The sequence below is a fragment of the Muntiacus reevesi genome, chromosome 2 (genome assembly GCF_963930625.1).
Source record: "Muntiacus reevesi chromosome 2, mMunRee1.1, whole genome shotgun sequence".
Lineage (NCBI taxonomy): Eukaryota > Metazoa > Chordata > Mammalia > Artiodactyla > Cervidae > Muntiacus > Muntiacus reevesi.
In genome coordinates, this window is record NC_089250.1 from 179238215 (window position 1) to 179256846 (window position 18632).

Here is an 18632-nt window from a genome sequence, read left to right on the forward strand (position 1 = left end):
TTTACCAGTAACATTTCCAAATCTAACATTACTTGGCAAGGGAAGGTTTTGATTTTGCAGTCTCCTAAGAATTTTCCAATTTTTCTTTTTCTTTTTTTTTTTTTTTTTTCAGTTTTTCTTACACATTGCAGTTAGTGTGATCCTGTGTTGAATATGTCTTTTAGTAGAGGAGTATCAACCCATGCCTTCATACACTTGGAAATATCTCATCAGCATTCAGACCCTTTGTGTGTTTTATCCAAAAACTGGTCAAGTGAAGGAGAAAAGTAGAGGGACAAAAATTGGCAGAAACTGAAAAATAAGAACCCCTTCCTTCTCTGTTTCAAGATATTACTGCTAAAGATTTTTAAAACTTAATTTTTCACAACTGGATGGAAATCTGAAGTCCTAGTCCAGTTCCTTGGACTGGAGAAGGTTAAATTACGAGCCAGACTTGACTCAAGAGCTGAGTGTTACCCACTTCTGTAGCTGAGGACAGGAACCTGGTTCTGGTTCTGGTTCTAGCTCTGCCCTCTTAACAGGGGACGTTAGGCAAGTCAGTTACCCTCTTGGGGCCTCTGTTTCACCATCTGTGACTCCTTGTTCCTCCTGCTCAAGAACAGAAGTCTTGGGAAGACACAGCTTATGCTGGCCCTCTTACAGTCTCTGTAATCATCAGTCTGTAGTTCCTCGTTGAACATCAGGCACACTAGTGCAGGAAAGAGGGTGCCCTGGGCCCTTCTTTGAGGGGGACCTAAAGCAGAGCTGGCTTCACTCACAGCTCCTTTCTCCTCCTTCAGCTCTCCCTGCCACCCACGTTCCTGCCCCTCATCCTGAGGGGGCTCCCAGAGACCAGGCGATGGCATCTGCATTGTTCTCGGCAGATTCCCAGGTGAGCTGTGGGCCCCTCTGCCCTCCCGAGTCCCTGCCGTCCGCCTCTTGCTGGGGCTCTCCTGGCGGTCTTCTCCCAAGACACTGGCTGCTGAAGCCCGGGCCCACAGAGGAGCCCCACTCCCCGGGGTCCGTTGGAGCCCGGCGCGGCCGCCTTTTCTTCCCAGCGTCCTGTAGGTCTGCAGTCACCTCCGTCCCTGACTGCAGGTTCGGGCAGTGGGACTGTCCCTGGGCCTTGGGGGAACTGAGTGTGGGGATCTCGTGTTATTTCAGGCAATGGTGAAGATCGAGGACATGGCCGTGTCCCTCATCCTGGAGGAATGGGGATGTCAGAACCTGGCTCGGAGGAATCTCAATAGGGACGCCAGGCAGGAGAATTATGGGAACGTGATTTCCCAGGGTAAGACGGGTGCAGGATTACTTGTGATAAGAGTGTATTGCCTCTTTTTCCAGTAGCCGTGGGATCTTTGATGTGTTAGACTCCCGAGCCCGTTTGTTCAGACCAGATGGAGAAGGACACTTTATTTCATCCTGAAGCCTGGCACTGGGACTTCCTGACCTCACGTGGACTTCCTAGGTCTAGGTAGTTTTACCTCTAGGGAGTCTTTTGAAAGCAGAAGTAACTCTTGTGTTTTGATTCCCTACCTCTTCAACTACTCCGCTATCAGCAAGGATTCTGCTTCATTTCCCTGTGGTTACAACTGAGGTGCTTTTGTCGGGGTTGGGGAGTGTCTGTTTTTCAGTGTAGATGGCCAGGTGGGCGCTGACCGTCAGTCTCATCCTAACCTGGGACTTGTTCCTGAGCCCACCAGGCATCCTTCCACGGGTTTTCAGTCTCGCGTCCTATGAGCACTGCTCCACCAAAACTGTATAATTCCATGACCTTATGCCTGTCCCTCCCTCAGGGTCAGGTTTCCTAGGTTCCAAACCTAATGGTGATCTTCTGTGAAGAGCTCTGGCTCCTGAGTGTGTAGTAAGAACAAAGAAGTTCTCAGAGGCATCAACCGGATAAGACAAGGTGACGCAGCTGACAATCGCATTTGTCTCTGTTAGGTCTCAACCCCTGGGAGACTTCACTGCAGGAAACTGTCAGATCAGTCCTGTCACAGAGAAAGCCCACTTCCTGAGACTTCCACCTGGGGAGAGCAAGGGGGATGTGAATGAAGGGAAACTAGGAAGAGAGGATGTTACTACAGAAACTTCAAGTTTTATTTTGAACCGTAGGATTAGCTGGGGTTCGATTCTTAATACTTGCTCTTTGGATGAGGTGAAAATTAAGCCAAAACACTGATTTGTGTTTGTGAGCTGGGTAGTAGCCATCTGTTGCTAACTTACAACATAGGGAACCATCCAGATCATCAAGGACCTAGGCTTGGAATTCAAAAGAATGGACCAGTTTCATTTTCCTTATGATTGGGTCACTATTTATGGCGGTTTCGTCACTAAGTCAGGGTCTAGATATTCAACTCCTTTGGTGGTTGTGTTGAGGTAGTGCACACCCACTTGGAAAGGTTTCTTAAGGCCAAATAAATGAAGAATAGATTTGGATTGGTTTGGGTTTTTTTCCCTAGACAAATGTAAACATATAAAATAGTGTTTTTGTACTGAACAGTTTTTAGTCTGTACTTAAAAACAGAGTGGCACACAGAATATAGCAGTCTGCAATAAAAATATATTCCAGTTTTTACAGGTTGCTAAAATCACAAATCAGCTCTGCATTTGTAAAATCTTGTTTTCTTATATTACATCCTTTGTGAGCCATTTCCAGACATGTTTTCACTTTCTTTGTTCTTAGTAATTCTCAATCATCTGTCAGTGAAAGTTTCAGTTACATTTACTGATGCCACAACCAGCCTGTCTCCCTCAGCCCTGTTACTTGAGCACGTCACCTCTCTTCTCCCTGGTGGAGAGAAACCGTTTCATGTGTCTGGAGGGCCACGTCACCTGCCAGATTCTTTTTAATTTCATAAATACTTCAAAATACTTCAAAATAATTTCATAAATTAAAACAAACACTTTTTAAAAAATGTGTATTGATTCTTTCAAATTAATTATTGGGTGACCAATTATAGAACCATGTGTTGTGACCTCTTATGTTCCTTAATGCCTCACTCCTTCCCTTCTTTTCTCGCCTGGTCTGTTCCTTCTGCTTGTTCCCAGCTTCTGCACACTCCCTGCATTGTCCTTCCCACTCTTTGCCTGCCCTCACATTTCCCAGTTCTCCCTGTTATCCCTGTATTTTTTCCTTTTTTCTACTATTTTGTCTACAATTTGTACTGTGAGGTCATTTTGCAGGTATGTAGAGGCTTCCTGGGAAAGTGTCACTTGAGTAAACCATATATTCAAAAGAGGAAGGTGCTATTTGTATTTTCTGTTTATTGTGTCAGGTTGTGAAAACAGGAATGAGACCGAGGAGTCCACCTCAAAGGCTGAAAGTGCAGAAGACTCAGCATCACGTGGGGAGACTGCAGGAAAATTCCAGAAAGATATCGGAGAAAAGCGTGAACAGCAGGGCAGAGTGGTAGAAAGGCAGCAGAGAAACCCTGAGGAGAAAGCTGGAAAAGAAAAGAGAGACTCGGGGCCAGCTACAGTCAAGGAGAAAAAACCCAGCACAGGAGAGCGAGGCCCGAGGGAGAAGGGGAAGGGTCTGGGAAGAAGCTTCAGTCTGAGCTCCAACTTCACCACCACCGAGGAAGTTCCCACGGGAACCAAGTCCCACAGATGTGATGAATGTGGAAAATGCTTCACACGGAGTTCAAGCCTTATTCGCCATAAAATAATCCACACTGGAGAGAAGCCCTATGAATGTAGTGAGTGTGGGAAAGCCTTCAGTCTTAACTCAAACCTCGTCTTGCATCAGCGCATCCACACAGGAGAGAAGCCTCATGAATGTAATGAGTGTGGCAAAGCCTTCAGTCACAGTTCAAATCTCATTCTGCATCAGCGAATCCACTCTGGGGAGAAACCCTATGAATGTAATGAGTGTGGGAAGGCCTTCAGCCAGAGCTCAGACCTCACTAAGCATCAGAGAATCCACACGGGGGAAAAACCCTACGAATGTAGTGAGTGCGGAAAAGCTTTCAACCGAAACTCATACCTTATTTTGCACCGGAGAATTCACACCCGAGAAAAGCCCTATAAGTGCACGAAGTGTGGCAAGGCCTTCACCCGGAGTTCGACCCTCACTCTGCATCACAGAATCCACACCAGAGAGCGAGCCTCAGAGTACAGCCCGGCCTCCCTCGACGCATTCGGAGCATTCCTGAAAAGCTGTGTGTAAAGCGTTTGTCAGGCCATTTCCCCTTTTCGTTTCTAAAGTGATTTCAGAGATTTGTGCCCATGGAGCAGGAAAAAAAAGCCTAAACAGGTTAAAGAAAATCACACTCAAGGATCCTTCCAGCTACATCAGCAGTGTTCTGCCTTTGTGTAGTCCATGGGCCGGTAGTTCTTCCAAAGCCCCTGTAGGGAAATGCTCAACTCGGGATGTAATCCACATGCTACTTCCACGCAGGATAGAAGCACACACAGCAAGGCTTTCAGTAATGAGGGCACCTCTAAGGCACCCTTGGACTGTCTACAACCACACCATATAATTGAAAGACTGAGATCGTGTCTGTGAAGACGACACCGATGTCCAAAACCTGCTTGCCACAGGCAAACCCTACTTGGCCAACATCTTGCTGAACCTTATTTCTCAAAAAAGAGGGACAGTTCGAACAAACTACATGGAGACCTGCTGCTCAAACTAATTACATAGATATGGTAAGTTCTGTCCAGGTACTGGTAGCCTACCAAAGCTGTAGAAATCTAGGACTGCGCTCATCCATATCAAACCAAAGATTTCAGTCTCTTCCTGAAAGGGAGAGTACACGTGCCCCAGGCAGCAGTCCCAAAGGTAGGTGGTCTGTCCTCCTCACTGAGACAAATCCTGCTGAAACGGCAACTGTGATTCAAAACTTCTCTCCCTGTGTGAGATCCCTGAATTCCTAAAGCGCTGTCGCACTCCTCAGCACATCTCTCCATGAGTGAGCACTTGATTGCATACTGTCTGTGAGCCTTCATTGTTCCATGTGTGAAAGTTTCCGTCACTCCCCAGGAGAGACGCTTCTCCTGTCAGGGGTATATTTATATTTATATCCTGGACAGCCCTGGACGCAGTGCTGAACATGTAAGAAGTGCTCCTTAGGCCTGACTTCTAGCAGGACTTTGACATTCACCACAGGGCCAGTGAGTCAGGAGTACCTGAAATACGGTAGCACAGGCCAGCTTGTGAGATCTTCAGGGCCAAGGGCATTGCTAGAGCTCCAGAGTCTCGTGTTTATTTTTGTCTTGAAGATAAAACAAACATGTCAGTCCACCACCGGCATAGACTCTATCTAGACCCAGATCAGAGAGCGAGTACCAGGGAATGTCAGAAGTGACTTTGTTGTCGTCATCTTAAAAAAGAAAGACACTTAGGCTATTGTTGGATGTCTGTTTATGGCAAAGATGTTCACCAGAATCTGTCAGTCAACTGCTGGACACCATGATGATTGGAGCACTTTCTGAATCATGTGGAACGTTAAACAATAAAGTTCAGAAGATGTGATTTCTGTTGCTTTTCAGAAAAAGGAACATTTTTCCCCACCCCTTCCAGAAACTTTGAAAAAGCATTTGACACCATTATCTGGCAGTTGCTAAACATGTCTGTTGCTCCGAGAAACTCACGAGCCTACTGAAATGTAGGTGGGTATGTCGCAGTCATTCTGCACGGTGTCTTTTCTGTTTCTCGTCACTAAAGACAGGTGAGGCTGTGAAACTTTGATCTTTCCCACCATCTGTGCAGGAGGTTGCACTCCCTTCTAGAAGCTCAGACCATTTTTGGATACATGAGCCCCAAGCAGCGTGGGCTACATAGGAAGTCCTCAGGGCTTCAGGAAGGGGTGACTGCTCATGCAGGAACTTAGAAACAGACTAAGAACACACCTGAAGACTAGCATCCTGATAGGAGACTCCCCACCCCCCTGCCATGTAGAGTTGGAGATTTTCCATCAAGAACTAAAACTCATCCGTCACTTGTTCGTCAACCAGCAACCCAAGCTTGTGAGACAGGGTCAGCTTCATGGGGAGCCGTGGAGGTGGGGCAGCTGTGGCCTCACGTCCAGGCCAGGCAGCACTCATCCTCTGGCCTCTGTAACTTGGGCCCGCCCGCAGCTTCCCTGCAGCTCCTCAGCAGTTGCATCAGTGTTGCTTGGGGGAGTTTCACCGAGGTCAGCTGGTGACCAGAGTAGTCTGTCCAGCCAGATTAAGAAAAGGAGTGATACTCCAGAAGGGCAAACCTGACTACCTTTTGATAGAAAAGGGAAGGTAGAAGAAACTGAGGAATTTTCTTCAGAGTAAGATAAGGATGGTCAAGTAGAAAACTTGGTGCGTTTGAGCACAAAGACGTCCGCTTCCAGGGAGCTACTGAAAGCAGTGAGGTGCTTAACTCAAGACACTGACCAAAGCGCCACTTGTTCTGAAGAGTCAAAGAACGTTGGCTGGGTCCACGTTGGCCTTTTGGAGCCACAACTCCATGCCAGCATAATTCTGCCATCATTTCTTTTTGTGGAAATTATAACCTGTTCCCCCATATGTAATTCCCATTTTCCTGGGATATTGTACAGACTGTGGGAGAGCTGTGGGGATTATTCCAGGTCTTCTGCAGATGGACTCCTTGAAATAGCTGTTTGAAGACATCATTTCTGAAGAAAACAGGCTACTACTGTTTATTAAAACTATTTGCATTGCATCCATTTATCAGCTGCTCAGCACAAAGTGTAATTGGGTCATGGTCCAGAAGGCTGACAACATCTAAATTAGTGTTTGGGATTGAAAGTCCTCGACTGGCTGAAGTCTGTTAACAGTTCAAGGACTCTAGTTAATTGGTGGCATGCTAGCTGACCCAGTGGAAATTTTTGAGAGGTTTTTAAAAATACACCTTAACCTTGCCCGGAAGAGAAGTAAAATTCTTCAGGTTGCAAGGCATTTATTTCTGCTTCATCCTGATAGGCAAGGCTAAAGCCTAAGACTGCAGATGTACAAGGCATCGTGATATGTTAGGGCACTTAGTATTTTAAAGTGAAACTGTGCTAAAGATGTACAGACAGGTTGACCCTTTTGAGAGGTAGGAATTCGCATCTTACCTGGCATCAGAAAATTCATTCCAGGAAGGAACCTCTTAAATGTGATAAATATGGCAAAGCCTTTCACATTTCAGCTCTTAGCATCAGAAAGCTCACTGTAAATAAACATTGTTAATATTATATGTGAGGAAAACTTTCCATGTATAGCACTCATTGCTTTGGACAGAAAAGGAATTCCTTCAGTATGTTCCAGTCGTGTAATGAATTTCAGAAACACTGTGGAGAAAGCTCAATCTTAACTGCAGAGGATCCACAGAAGACAAAAAAAATGGGGAAATGCTAAAGAAATAGCAAAATGATAATTTCTGACAGAAATTGTTGATGTTGGGTACTTCTGTATATTTTGTATGATCGTAATGTCAGTGTCTGTGTTTTGTACCTCCAGCCCCTGTTGTTCTATATACACCCTGTACCAGATAATGTATTTTTATTTTAATCTATTTGACAGAACACATCACTCCAAAAGAGCAGTGTTTTGGAGTGAGTAGTGAAATTGACATAGACAAAAAGTCAATTCACAGAACTGAGGAGAGGGGGAAAAAAACACACTGCATAGTTTGGTGCTTATCAAGTCAAGAGCTTAGGAATGAGTAGATTTCGTTAGGAGGGACAGCTGAATAGGGAACTAAAATGGAACAGTTCGCTATAGACACCTGCAGTTTCCACAGCCAGGAACTCGACGCTTAGCTGTCAGATCACCGATTCAAGCAAGGAGAATGGGTTCTCTGAGCTTGTCGGGGGCGGAAGAAGGTCTGCTCCATGAATTGAGAGTAGGGAGTGGACTGGGAAGGCCAGGGGGACCACTTAACTATCTTGACCTGGACCAATGGTGTAAAGCATCATCCTGCTTCCCCCACTAACTCTCATCTCTGTGTTGAGAAAACGTGGGGTAGGAAAACACCAAGATGGACTTTTCCCTGGAAAATAGACACAGGTGCATCCAGGCCCTGGCATTGCAGTGTTCCCTCTGTATACCTCCCCTGATCCCACTGACCTTCCCTGGCTTGTGATTATTAGAGAGGGCTTGAGAAGATTCACAGCTGAGAAAGAACTTTTTTCTCCTTATCCTAGAGTTGATCACCTTTTATTGCAGGGTCTGGTTATCCTACGTACTCATCTAAAGCTAGCTAACTAGGTTCATCCTACCACCGTCATGGAAGAATCATCGTGTAAATTGGTGTAACAGAATTAACATGTAGTCAGACAGTGGCAGCAATACCTGCCAGAGAAGCCATGTGTTTGGGGTCCCACTCTGTGCAGTTGCTCAGAAATAGCGATGAGGGGGCCATGGTGCCTGAACTGGGAAACCAAATGCAGGTCTGCAGATTGCAAGGCAAAATGTAGAATCAGAGAAAAGGAAAGTAAGTGGTATAAATAGATGTTTTTGTAGAAGTTAGAGTAGATTTTCATTTCAGCTACTGCTGGAGAATATAATAGCATTGTTTAAAAAGTTTCTCTAACATTTGGGTTTCATTCCTGGGATGGACACACTACTGTACATTGAAAAGTAGTTACTTATTTTGCTATTCAAATTAATTTTTTATTATATCTAAAACAAATTATGTGTTTTACTTTTCAGAGCTTTGTAAAAACAAACTTGAAGTTATAGGGAGGTAAGCCATCTCCGATTCTGCAGGTCAAACAGAAGTTTGGGAAATATTTTAGACATCACATAATAAGAATGTCTTAATATGAGAACTTAGTTTCATATTGTCTGATTCTGTTTAATAGTGGATACCACAAACCTCGTGTTTTTCTCTTATCTTGAAACCGTGGAAGGTAAAGAGTGGACATTAGATTGACTTCTGAACAATGGTCTGTTATTTAATAGGTTTTTCTTTTAATCGTTGAATTTCTCACCTCCATTTACTAAAGAATCATGACTCACTTCAAATTGCACAGCAATCAGCAAAGTTAATTGGTCCTAAATTAAATTTTCTCCTTTCAGCAAGCACTCATTAAGCAGTCAGGCTGAGTGTGTGAAGATGCAAAGAGTAAGTTTGTGAGGTATTGAAAGGTGATGCTGAAACTGGGATTTCATTCTAGCATCAGATGTGGGTTTCAAGTTCCTTTGGTCCAGGGAACGGACTGGGCAGCCACAGGTGCCCCCAAGTTGCTTTTGGTTAGTCTCCCAACAAGGTCAGATGCGCCATGAAGGAGAGCAGGGAGGAGGGTTGCGGAAGTCAGACTCCAGCTGCTTAAGAGTAATCGGGGAGCCTGGGGAGGGAGAGGAGAGAGACCGGCCATGAGTTGTGGACCAGTACTTGCCCCCTGCCCCGCCCGAGCAAGGACAGAGCATGTTAGAGATGCTTCTGCTGGTTGTAGGGGTTCTTCTGTGAAAACAGATACGTGAGGGGGGTGGGTGGGAGGAAACGGGTTGTGATGATACAGGAAGATTTGTGAGTTTAGGGGCAAAGGGTGGGATATGCAGGCAAAATTCGTAATTATTTTAAAATGAACATACGTATTTTTATTAGCTTTTAGTTAAATAGAGATTATTACACCCAGGTCAACACGATAAGCCTAAATCTATAATAGAGAACTAACTCAGGCATTGTCTTGTTTATCTGTAGACTGGATAAAATAAATCTTTCCTGTTTTGTCAGATCCTGGTTTCTTCATTTAGAATCAATTAGACCAAAAGAAGAAACTCACTTGTCTTTGTACACACCCAGAGTTAAGTTACTGCTGTTCAAGCCTGGCCTTTTCATTTCACTGGTCTTTGAAGAGTCCAGGTGCTTGGTAGATGTTCAGTAAATGATTTTTTAAGTGAACTTGTTTATTTAAAATCCTCATTAACATTTCTGGAAAGGCTTCTTTCGGTAAGTAATGGGATCTTAGAGGGAAAGTGGTTTTTTTGTTGTTGTCAAAGCTAGGAAACTCCTCCATTGAAAAGTCTTTTGAAACCTTGACTGAGAGCTAAAAGTTTCAATCATGAGAAATAGCAGGAAAATGAAACTGGTATGCACTTATAGTCAATGGTCCATTTTAGGAGGCCGGTGCTGTCTGACAGAGAAATGTTAAGAGTAGTGAGGTCGGGGAAGGAGATGGTGGGGATTTGTAATAAATATTCTGTTTATGTTCTCTCCCAAATCTTGGTAAAACAATAAATTATCATCTCTAGGTGGCAATAGTTGGTGATGTTTGTGTTTTGTTGTCCTTGGTTGCATAAAATGTACATTTTGGATAAAGAAGTAGAAGTATAATTTCAAAGTCAAATGTATTTCACACTTGCGACCCAGAAACAACCCTCACCCAAATGACATGTCCTAAGTAATTTCTCAGGAGCTTAGGTAGCTTCTAAGAGGGCGACAGAATGAAAAACCACAGAATAAAGATGCTTTTTAATGGTCTCCTAAAACATAATTTTCTCATAAAATGAAACCATTAAAATAGTCTTTGACCACTTTATGAATCTTAGAAAACAATATCCTAATGGTAAGAACAGCATGTAAAACTGATAGTTTAGATCTTTAAACTATGACTTCTAATAACCTTGCTTATTAGAAACTTTTATTTTGCTTTGTCTCATTTAATTTTTTTCACTCTATTTAGAAACCAGAGAGAAGTGCAGAGTGTTCTATTTTCCCCTGAGCTTCAGTTTCCATATCCTAAAAGGGGTCCTAAAGGACCAGTATTGGCCCTGGAATACTCGATATTGCTGATACAGGTTTAAGAGGCCTTTCCAAACTTCGCATGTCTGTTCATCAGTAGTCACCACTGCTGCCTCCCAAGTCTCAGGTGTCTTCAGCACAGCCTCCACTCCAGATGCCTGAACACGGGAGGTGCTGGTCTGAGTCCCTCTACCTGAGTTACTGGTCACTGCACCCTGCGTTTGGTTCTGGACTTGCATTTTAAGACATCAACCGTAGGAGGGAAAAACAAAACCACCTCTGGTGTGCAATGAAGGGTTTTGTTTGGTGAGGAAAAAAGGCATAAGAACTTGATCTCTACCCTCAAGTACCTAAAGGCCTGTCATGTCAGAAGAGGGATTCAGTCTGTTCTGCACAACTCCAGGAAATAGATTTAAATCCCTTTCAGTAAACATTGTCAGACCACGTGTTGGATGTCAGGAGTAATAGGTTCTGCAATGAGTAAGGCAGATACATAAAACCAGTTCTGCCCAGCCTCAGCCTCTGATTGTCCTGGCAGAGGCAAATTAGAAAAGGCACCTCTTCCTCAAGACACTTGGCTGCCTTGTGATAACCGCACAACTCCAGGGACTTCCCTGGTGGTCCAGTGGCTAAGACTTCCACCCTCCCAATGCAGGGGGCAAAGCTTCCATCCCTGGCCAGGGAATTAGATCCCACATGCTACAACTAAGAGCCAGCACAGCCAAATAAATATTAAAAAACAAACTGTACAACTCCCTGATGAGATGAATGGTGGCCCCCCGGGTTTTGTAGGGCCCAAGTTGCACAACCAGAAGGAGTGACCCTAGTGGAAGTTGCTGGGAGAAGGAACCTTGTTGCCAAGTCAGCCAGAGCAGGTTGCTGCATCAAATCAGGTCAGCTGTGACACCTGGGGTCCTGGGCAGGAAGGGATTTTGCAAGTGGGAGGGTTGGGCCACATGCCCTTTGTGATCTTCATCTACTCAGAGGTAATGCAATTTTTTTTCTGGGTTCTTCCACGACAAGGCAATGAGCTGGCAACCTGCTCTTGTAAAAGTCTTGGCAGAAAACTATCTTCTCTTGTTAAGAAGACAGGTGGCTTTCTCCAGAGAAGGTAGGATAACAAAAAAGAGGATCTGCAATGGGCAGAGCCACATCCATGGAGGTGGGGTGTGGGAGGCCAACATTAAAACACAGGAGGTGAGAAAAATATTGTAGCCCAGAGTTTTGAAGATTAAAATGTCCTTAGTGCTGGTATAGCTAATTACAAAGCTAGCTCACCTGTGATCCAGGCACTTTAAAGTCTGAAGAGGTTGTTATTACACCCCTTTTCCTGGTAATTAAATTGCATCTTCAAGTCCCCCAAGGCTCATTAGTACAGTGTTCCAGGTCTAAGCTATGGGGTTGTCTAACTACATCACCTTGATTCTCTTTTTCTTTAGCTGAATGAATGTCTTTGCAACTTCGCAACAGGCTGTACAGGTGGACTCCTGGGTGGAAAAAAAAAAAGTTTTAGAGCTGTGATGGGCAAGGAGCTTGCCTTGTTTTAAGAGAAATCAAGGTTTGATCACCCTCTACTGGCAAAGCATAGTGATAGCAGTAAAAATAAGAGTGAAACATAAGGGACAAAAATCCTGAAAGCAGCTCTTTTGTAGAGAACCACAACCACCCTGTCCAAAACAGAGGAGGGAGCCTGAACTTACAGTAACCAGCGTAGCATTTCGCTTTCCAGATTTCTGCTACAAAGGGAACGGACCCTGCCCCCTCCCTTTTTCTTTTCAAACCAAATAATCTTTCCAAAAAAAAGAAAACAGTAATGTAGAGAGTTAAGGGGGAGGATATGGCAGAGTATGGAGATTTGTTTAAGAAACCAGGGCCCTCAGAGCCTGGTTCTGTACACTTCACATTGCAAGATTCAGAAACAAACTTTCAGACAAGATTGTGAAACTGTTGCAGCTGATCTTTGGGACAATCATGTGGCAGTTTCCAAAAATTTTGAAGAGGCTGACAAGAACTACTACATGCATTTTGTGAGAGGAAAAGCTCAGGCAAGACTAGGATCAACATGGGAATTCCCTAATAGTTCAGTGGTCAAGAATTGGTGGTTTCACTGCTGAGGGCCTGGGTTCCATCAGAACCCAGGGGATTGGGGAACTAAGAGTCCACAAGGCCTGTGGCACAGTTTAAAAGAAACAAAAAGGCGGCGGCGGCCGGAGAGGGTCTCCGGCGGCCTCTAAAAAAAAAAAACAGACTAGGATCAATGAGATGAAATTACAGGAAAGCAAATGTTTAATTGAACTTTTTGCAAGTAGAACTCTCCATAAGTTTCTTCCTATGTGATTGTTGAATGAATTCATTGGAAGAGGATGAGGTTCTTGGAAGCCAAAACAATGCTGAAATGCAGATGTCACATCCCAGCGAACCACCAACCACACTGGTTAACTTTATTAGCTGTGTGGTCTTTTCTCTAGTTGGTGAGAGCAGGGGCTCCTCCCTAGTTGTGCAGGGTTTTCATTGCGGTTGCTTCTCTTATGGAGCACAGCGTCAATAGTCGTGGTGCATAGGCTGAGTTGCTCCGCAGTATGCGGGATCATCCTAATCAGGGATAGAACCTGTGTTTCCTACATTGACAGGCGGATTCTTTACCACTAAGCCACCAGGGAAGTCCCAACATGTGTGCCTTTTGAGGGACCAATCCCTAATCTAGTTAGTCCCTAACTGCAATTGAGCAAGAGCGGGGCTGGGAGGAGGGGGTTGATAAAGGTAGGCAAGGACCAAGTACTGCAACATCAGCTGCACCTAGAAGGTGACATCAGAGATCTCTGTCCAGGAAGCTTAGAACCCAGAGGCCCAAGGGCACAGCTACTTCAGGTGGATGCCGCCGGGAGAGAAATAACTGAATCTCGGGCTTAGAGGGCTAAGTGTGGAACTCCATGTCCATAAACGGGGACCGAGTTCCCACGCAGTGACCGGCCTGAGGATCACAGGAGAACCGGCCTCAAGTCCAGGAGAGGGACCAAGGTCACCGCGCCGAGCCCACGACTCCCCCTGGCCCGGCGGGAAGCGGCGGGGACACCGCCAAGACTTCGTCTAGTCGGCCCTTTCTTAGTTTAAAAAAAAAAAGGAGTGCGGACTAGGTCCCCGGCTGTTCACGTTGCGGGGGCTTCTCTCCACCAGTCGTTGCGGGGCAGGAACCACCGGCGCATCCGAGACACCGAGATGCAGAAAAGACCTCCCGAGTTCCTAGAGGGGCTGCTACGGCCCCTCGCAGCTCTCCGCGGGCGGAGCTATGACGTACTTCCGGCTGCGCCGGCCGCGGTGCGCGCTGAGGTGTCCCAGCGGCCCGAGCGGCTCTGACTCACGGTGAGCCTCCTGGTCCACGGTTCGCGTGGCGGGCGGAAGAGGGAGTTTCCGCCGAAAGGGTGCGGGGAGGGACGAGTGGATTAGGCAGCTGTGGCCTCTGGGGACTCCCCAGACCGGTCCTGGGAGGGAGGTTTGAGGAGGCCTCTGTCCCTACCCAGGCCCAGATGGCGGAGGCCTTTGCTCTCCTGAAAGCATTTCCGCTCCTACCCCCACCCCCGGGTTTAACAAGTGAAAGTTGGTCTCTTTCGCGTTACAAAGCAGTTTCTTTCTGCCTTCGGTGAGCCCAGTCGCCAGTCAGCTAGAACGGGGATGTTTTCTCTTATTTCCCGGGCCCTAAGTAGACGGTCCAAATTCAAGGCTAATTGATTTAAGAATTCGCCCGAGGGTCGGGAGCCTCGTGTGAGAAACTGAGCCTCGGAAGTCTTGTGTATTGTCTGAAATAGGGAGGGACTAGTCCGTTGGGCATTGTTCTGGTTAGAAAGTACGTAACAGGAATCTGCTCAAGTTTAGAAACCCATTTTATGAGGGCCGTTTACTTACAGTTTGTCTAGAGAAAGGTGATCGGGTGAGTGAGGTACTTAGAAACCCCTGTTACAAAAGGAGCAGTTGAAAGAGTTGTGAAAAGAGTTAAGCAAGACAACTGTTTTCAGGTGTTGAAGAGTTAAGCAAGACAACTGTTTTCAGGTGTTGAAGAGTTAAGCAAAACAACTGTTTTCAGGTGTTGGAAGACTACTCCGGAGAAAGTAAGTTTTGAACTAGGAGAGAACTAAGTGAAGAAAGAAGAGAAAAAGTGATGCAGAATTTGGTGCTGTTTAAAGAACTGACAAAGCTATCCAACACTAGAAATCTGTGCCTCAAAATTAGCAGATTTGCCTGGGTAGGAGTTTTCAGTTACAGAAGAGTAACATTTAAAAAGTTGTAGGGCAAAAAAAAGTTGTAGGAAAAAAAAAACAAACATTTTAGCAGTAATAGGTAAATCCCATTTAATTGTTAGAATTTATAATAATAACTTGGTTCATTTATGCCTGATCTTCTAGATTGGAATTTGGGGCACTTTTGGGGGGGCATATAAACTTTGGGAAATTGTCCTAAAGGAGGGGAAAAAACTCGGAACAGAACAAACACCTCTGGTTGTAGACTATGAACTTTTGCTCTTTGACCCTTTTGTGCTAAACAGTCTAGAGAGCTTAAAGAAGATAGTTAATTGTGGTTGAGGACAATGTGAGTAATGAAACCTCTGTTTTCTATTCACATGCTTTTTTATTTTATAAACTCTTTATTGAGAAAAATTGAGAAGCCAAGATCTGGAGGGCATCCCTAAATGAACCTTTAGACAAACTCAGCATGACCAGATGTTTGGTCAAGACCAAATACTGGCTTTGACAGGGTAGGGGTGGGAATAAACCATTATCGGATTTAAAAAAAAAAAAAAAAAATTCTTTACCAGTCTGACAGGTGGAAGAAAGAGAAGAGACAAAGGACAGGGAAATCCGGAGTCAACAGAGACTGAAATCCTTGAGGCCTTGTTTTTGGCCTTGTGATGATTTTGGCTTTTACTCCGTATGAGACACAAGGCCTTGAAAGGTGTGAACAGAGGAGTGATGTGATCTGACTTGTATAATATTTTACAGACAACCGAGACTTCCTTGGTGGTCCAGCGGTTAGGACTCGGTGCTTCCACTGAAGGGGGCTTGAGTTTGGTCCCTGATGAAGGAACTAAGAGCCTGCATGCTGTGTAGTGGGGCAGAAAAAAGAAAAAAGGCACAGATGATGGACTGGGACAGCAGTGTTGGAGGAAGTGAGATGTGGTTGAATTCTGAATCTCTTGTGTGTAGAGAGAACAAGATTTGCTCCTGAATTGTGTGTACAATGTGAAGGAGGAGTCGGGTGACCAGGGTTTTTTTGCTCCAGAAAACGGAACAGTAAAATTGCCGTTCACTGAGATGAGCAGCTTTGGAGGAATGATGGGAAGTGCAGTTTTGGACACGTTAAGTTTAAGAAGCCACTGGATATGCTGGTGGCAAGGTCAAATGGGTAGTTGGTTGTAAGAGTCTGGCGCTCGGAAGAGAGGTCCAGGCTGGAGATAAACTGGCAAGTGTGAATAAATAGCTGGTAATTAAAGCCATGCAACCGGATGGTATCAAGGAGAGTTGAGTGCAATTAGGAAGAAGGCCCCAGGCGCCCAGCCCCCCACATGTTGGTGGCCTTACTGAGGCATGAATTTGAATTGTGGGCACTGCAAAACTGATGTGCTGGAATAAATCACTGAGCTACTGGGTTCAGTTACTACTGACGGTACTCATCTAGGGAAACTTTTTTCCTAAAGTGTGACTCTGTGTGTGTTTTGCAAAGACAGTGGTGTGATGTAGTGGCATCTGTGTCTGGATTTGCTAAGGTCTGGGTAACAGATCCCATGTAGGACATGCTCTGTTTAGTGCCTCCTATGCCGCGTTATAACCCCTAGTGTCTGAGTTTCCCAGGCTGAATCCCAGAAGCTGAGCAGCCCAATGGAGAGTCCCGCTCTTCTTAGGGTGCCCTCCTCTGGACAGAGTAGGAAATTCTGTAATAGTTAAGTTAACAGAGTTGTTCTTGAGTGTTAGAGACAAGATGGCAGTGCTTCCCCTGGCTCAGTTTTCAAGTAATCCTCATCTTGGGAGCTTCAGTGGCATGGTGAGTGCAGAGGACAGCATAGAGGAGCGTTCAGTGCTGACTCTGGCCCACTGTGCGGGAACAGTGGTACCCCGTGCAATGCTTCAGAGTTGGGGTACCGTAGTGGAGAGTTCATCCCTAGAATTCTGAACTAATTAGCAGCTGATAATTATCAACTTTCTCATAAAAGCAAGATTGCATATTGAAGTTTCATTCTTAGAACCCCATTTCCTGTGTTTTTAATTACCCAAATGGATCACAAAAATAAAGGGGAAGAGCCATATAAAATACATGTTTTAAATACATATTTACCAAATGTGTGAAACTAAATACCTGATATAAAAGCTGTAACAGAAATGTACCTTTGTTGGAAGGTTCTGCATGGGCTGGAATTCGTGCTTTTTTGTTTTCCTGGGTTTTTTTTTTTTTTTTTGAAGGCCCTAGAATTTGGGCATTAGAAGTAAAATCTATCTTGGTTTGTTAAAAACTGCTTATGATCCTTTAAAGATTTTGATTTTTCTAGTTAGAAATGTAATATCCACTAAAGAAAATTTAGAAAATGAAAAAGACTTTTAAAAATTGAAATCATTCATAATTCTCTGTCCCAGAAAGATCACTGTTAGTGTTTTTCCCTTTTTCCTTCATTGTGTTTATGTGTATATTATGTGTGTGTGTGTGTGCAAGATATTTCAGGTGCACTCAAGCCAGATCCATGGAGGCTGACATGCATGTTAGAAATGAGCATACTTTGCTGTATGGCTCAGGAAACTCAAACAGGGGCTCTGTATCAACCTAGAGGAGTGGGGTGGAGAGGGAGGTTTAAAAGGGAAGGGATGTATGTATACCTATGGCTGATTATGTTGAGGTTAAAAAAAAAAATGAGCATACTCAGTTTATTAAATACCTTAGATCGAGATTATCTACAACTCCTGTTCTCTCATCTTCAGCTTTTGTAAGCCATTCGTACATGCTTTGTATGGTCTCTACTGCTGTTTTCAGTGTAACTTCATGTAATGAACACCCACATAGATTTTTATGTCTTTGGCTCTTTATTGAGACTCCTGGAATTTTCCTTACTCAGAATCCAGTATAGGAACACCTATGTGACAGGGAAGATGCTGCTCAGAGTTTGAAAACATGCTCATCAGGAAAACCAGTCATAAGCATGTAAGATTAATTAACTTATGTAGTTTTCTTTCAGAGTATATTTAATAATAGGGTGATTGTGTTGCCTGTTCACTTATTACTTTCCCATCTCCCCCTTTCTCTGTCCCCTACTGGTAATCACTAGTTTGTTCTCTATATCTGTGAGTCTGTTTCTTTTTTGTTACATTCACTGGTTTTCTTGTTTAGAGTTCACATGTAAGTGACAATGTACAATATTTGTTTTTCTCTCTCTGACTTGTTGCACTAAGCATAATACCCCTCCAAGTTCATCTATCCATGTTTTGCAGATGGTTCCAGTCTTTTGTATGGCTGAATAGTATTTGCACACACACCCCTTTCTAGCTGTTGATCTGTTGATGGTCACTTAGGATGCTTCCATATTTTGGCAGTTGTAAATAATGTTGTTATGAATATTGAGTGGTTTAGTCGCTAAGTTGTGTCCAACTCTTTGTGACTTCATGGACTGTAGCCCACCCACAGGCTCCTCTGTCCGTGGGATTTCCCAGGTAAGAAGAGTGGAGTGGGTTGCCACTTCTCCAGGGGATCTTCCCCACCCAGGGATTGAACCTGGATCCCCTGCATTGCATTCAGATTCTTTACCAACGGAGCCACCAGGGAAGGCCCATGTATATTTTCGAATTAGTGTTTTCATTTTCTTCAGCTAGCTATGCAGAAGTAGAATTGAGCCACAGAGCACTCTTTCAGAGAATGAAGACAAAATCAGATCAAAATAGGTTATCCTGAGCTGACTCTAGAAAGATTTTTGATAGTCATTGTTATATGGCATTTTTATAGTGGCTATAAGTTC

General features: G+C 44.5%; 1 protein-coding gene across 1 annotated transcript in view; it reads left to right on the forward strand.

The window, feature by feature from the left end:
- ZKSCAN1 (zinc finger with KRAB and SCAN domains 1) overlaps window positions 1–18632 on the forward strand; it is a 31572-nt gene that overhangs the window by 9650 nt on the left and 3290 nt on the right. The window contains exons 4-8 of the mRNA XM_065919254.1: window positions 780–871; window positions 1144–1270; window positions 3258–4146; window positions 13612–13738; window positions 13823–13963. Of these exons, the coding sequence (XP_065775326.1) occupies window positions 780–871; window positions 1144–1270; window positions 3258–4146; window positions 13612–13738; window positions 13823–13963 (1376 nt within the window). The remainder of the gene's footprint in view (window positions 1–779; window positions 872–1143; window positions 1271–3257; window positions 4147–13611; window positions 13739–13822; window positions 13964–18632) is intronic.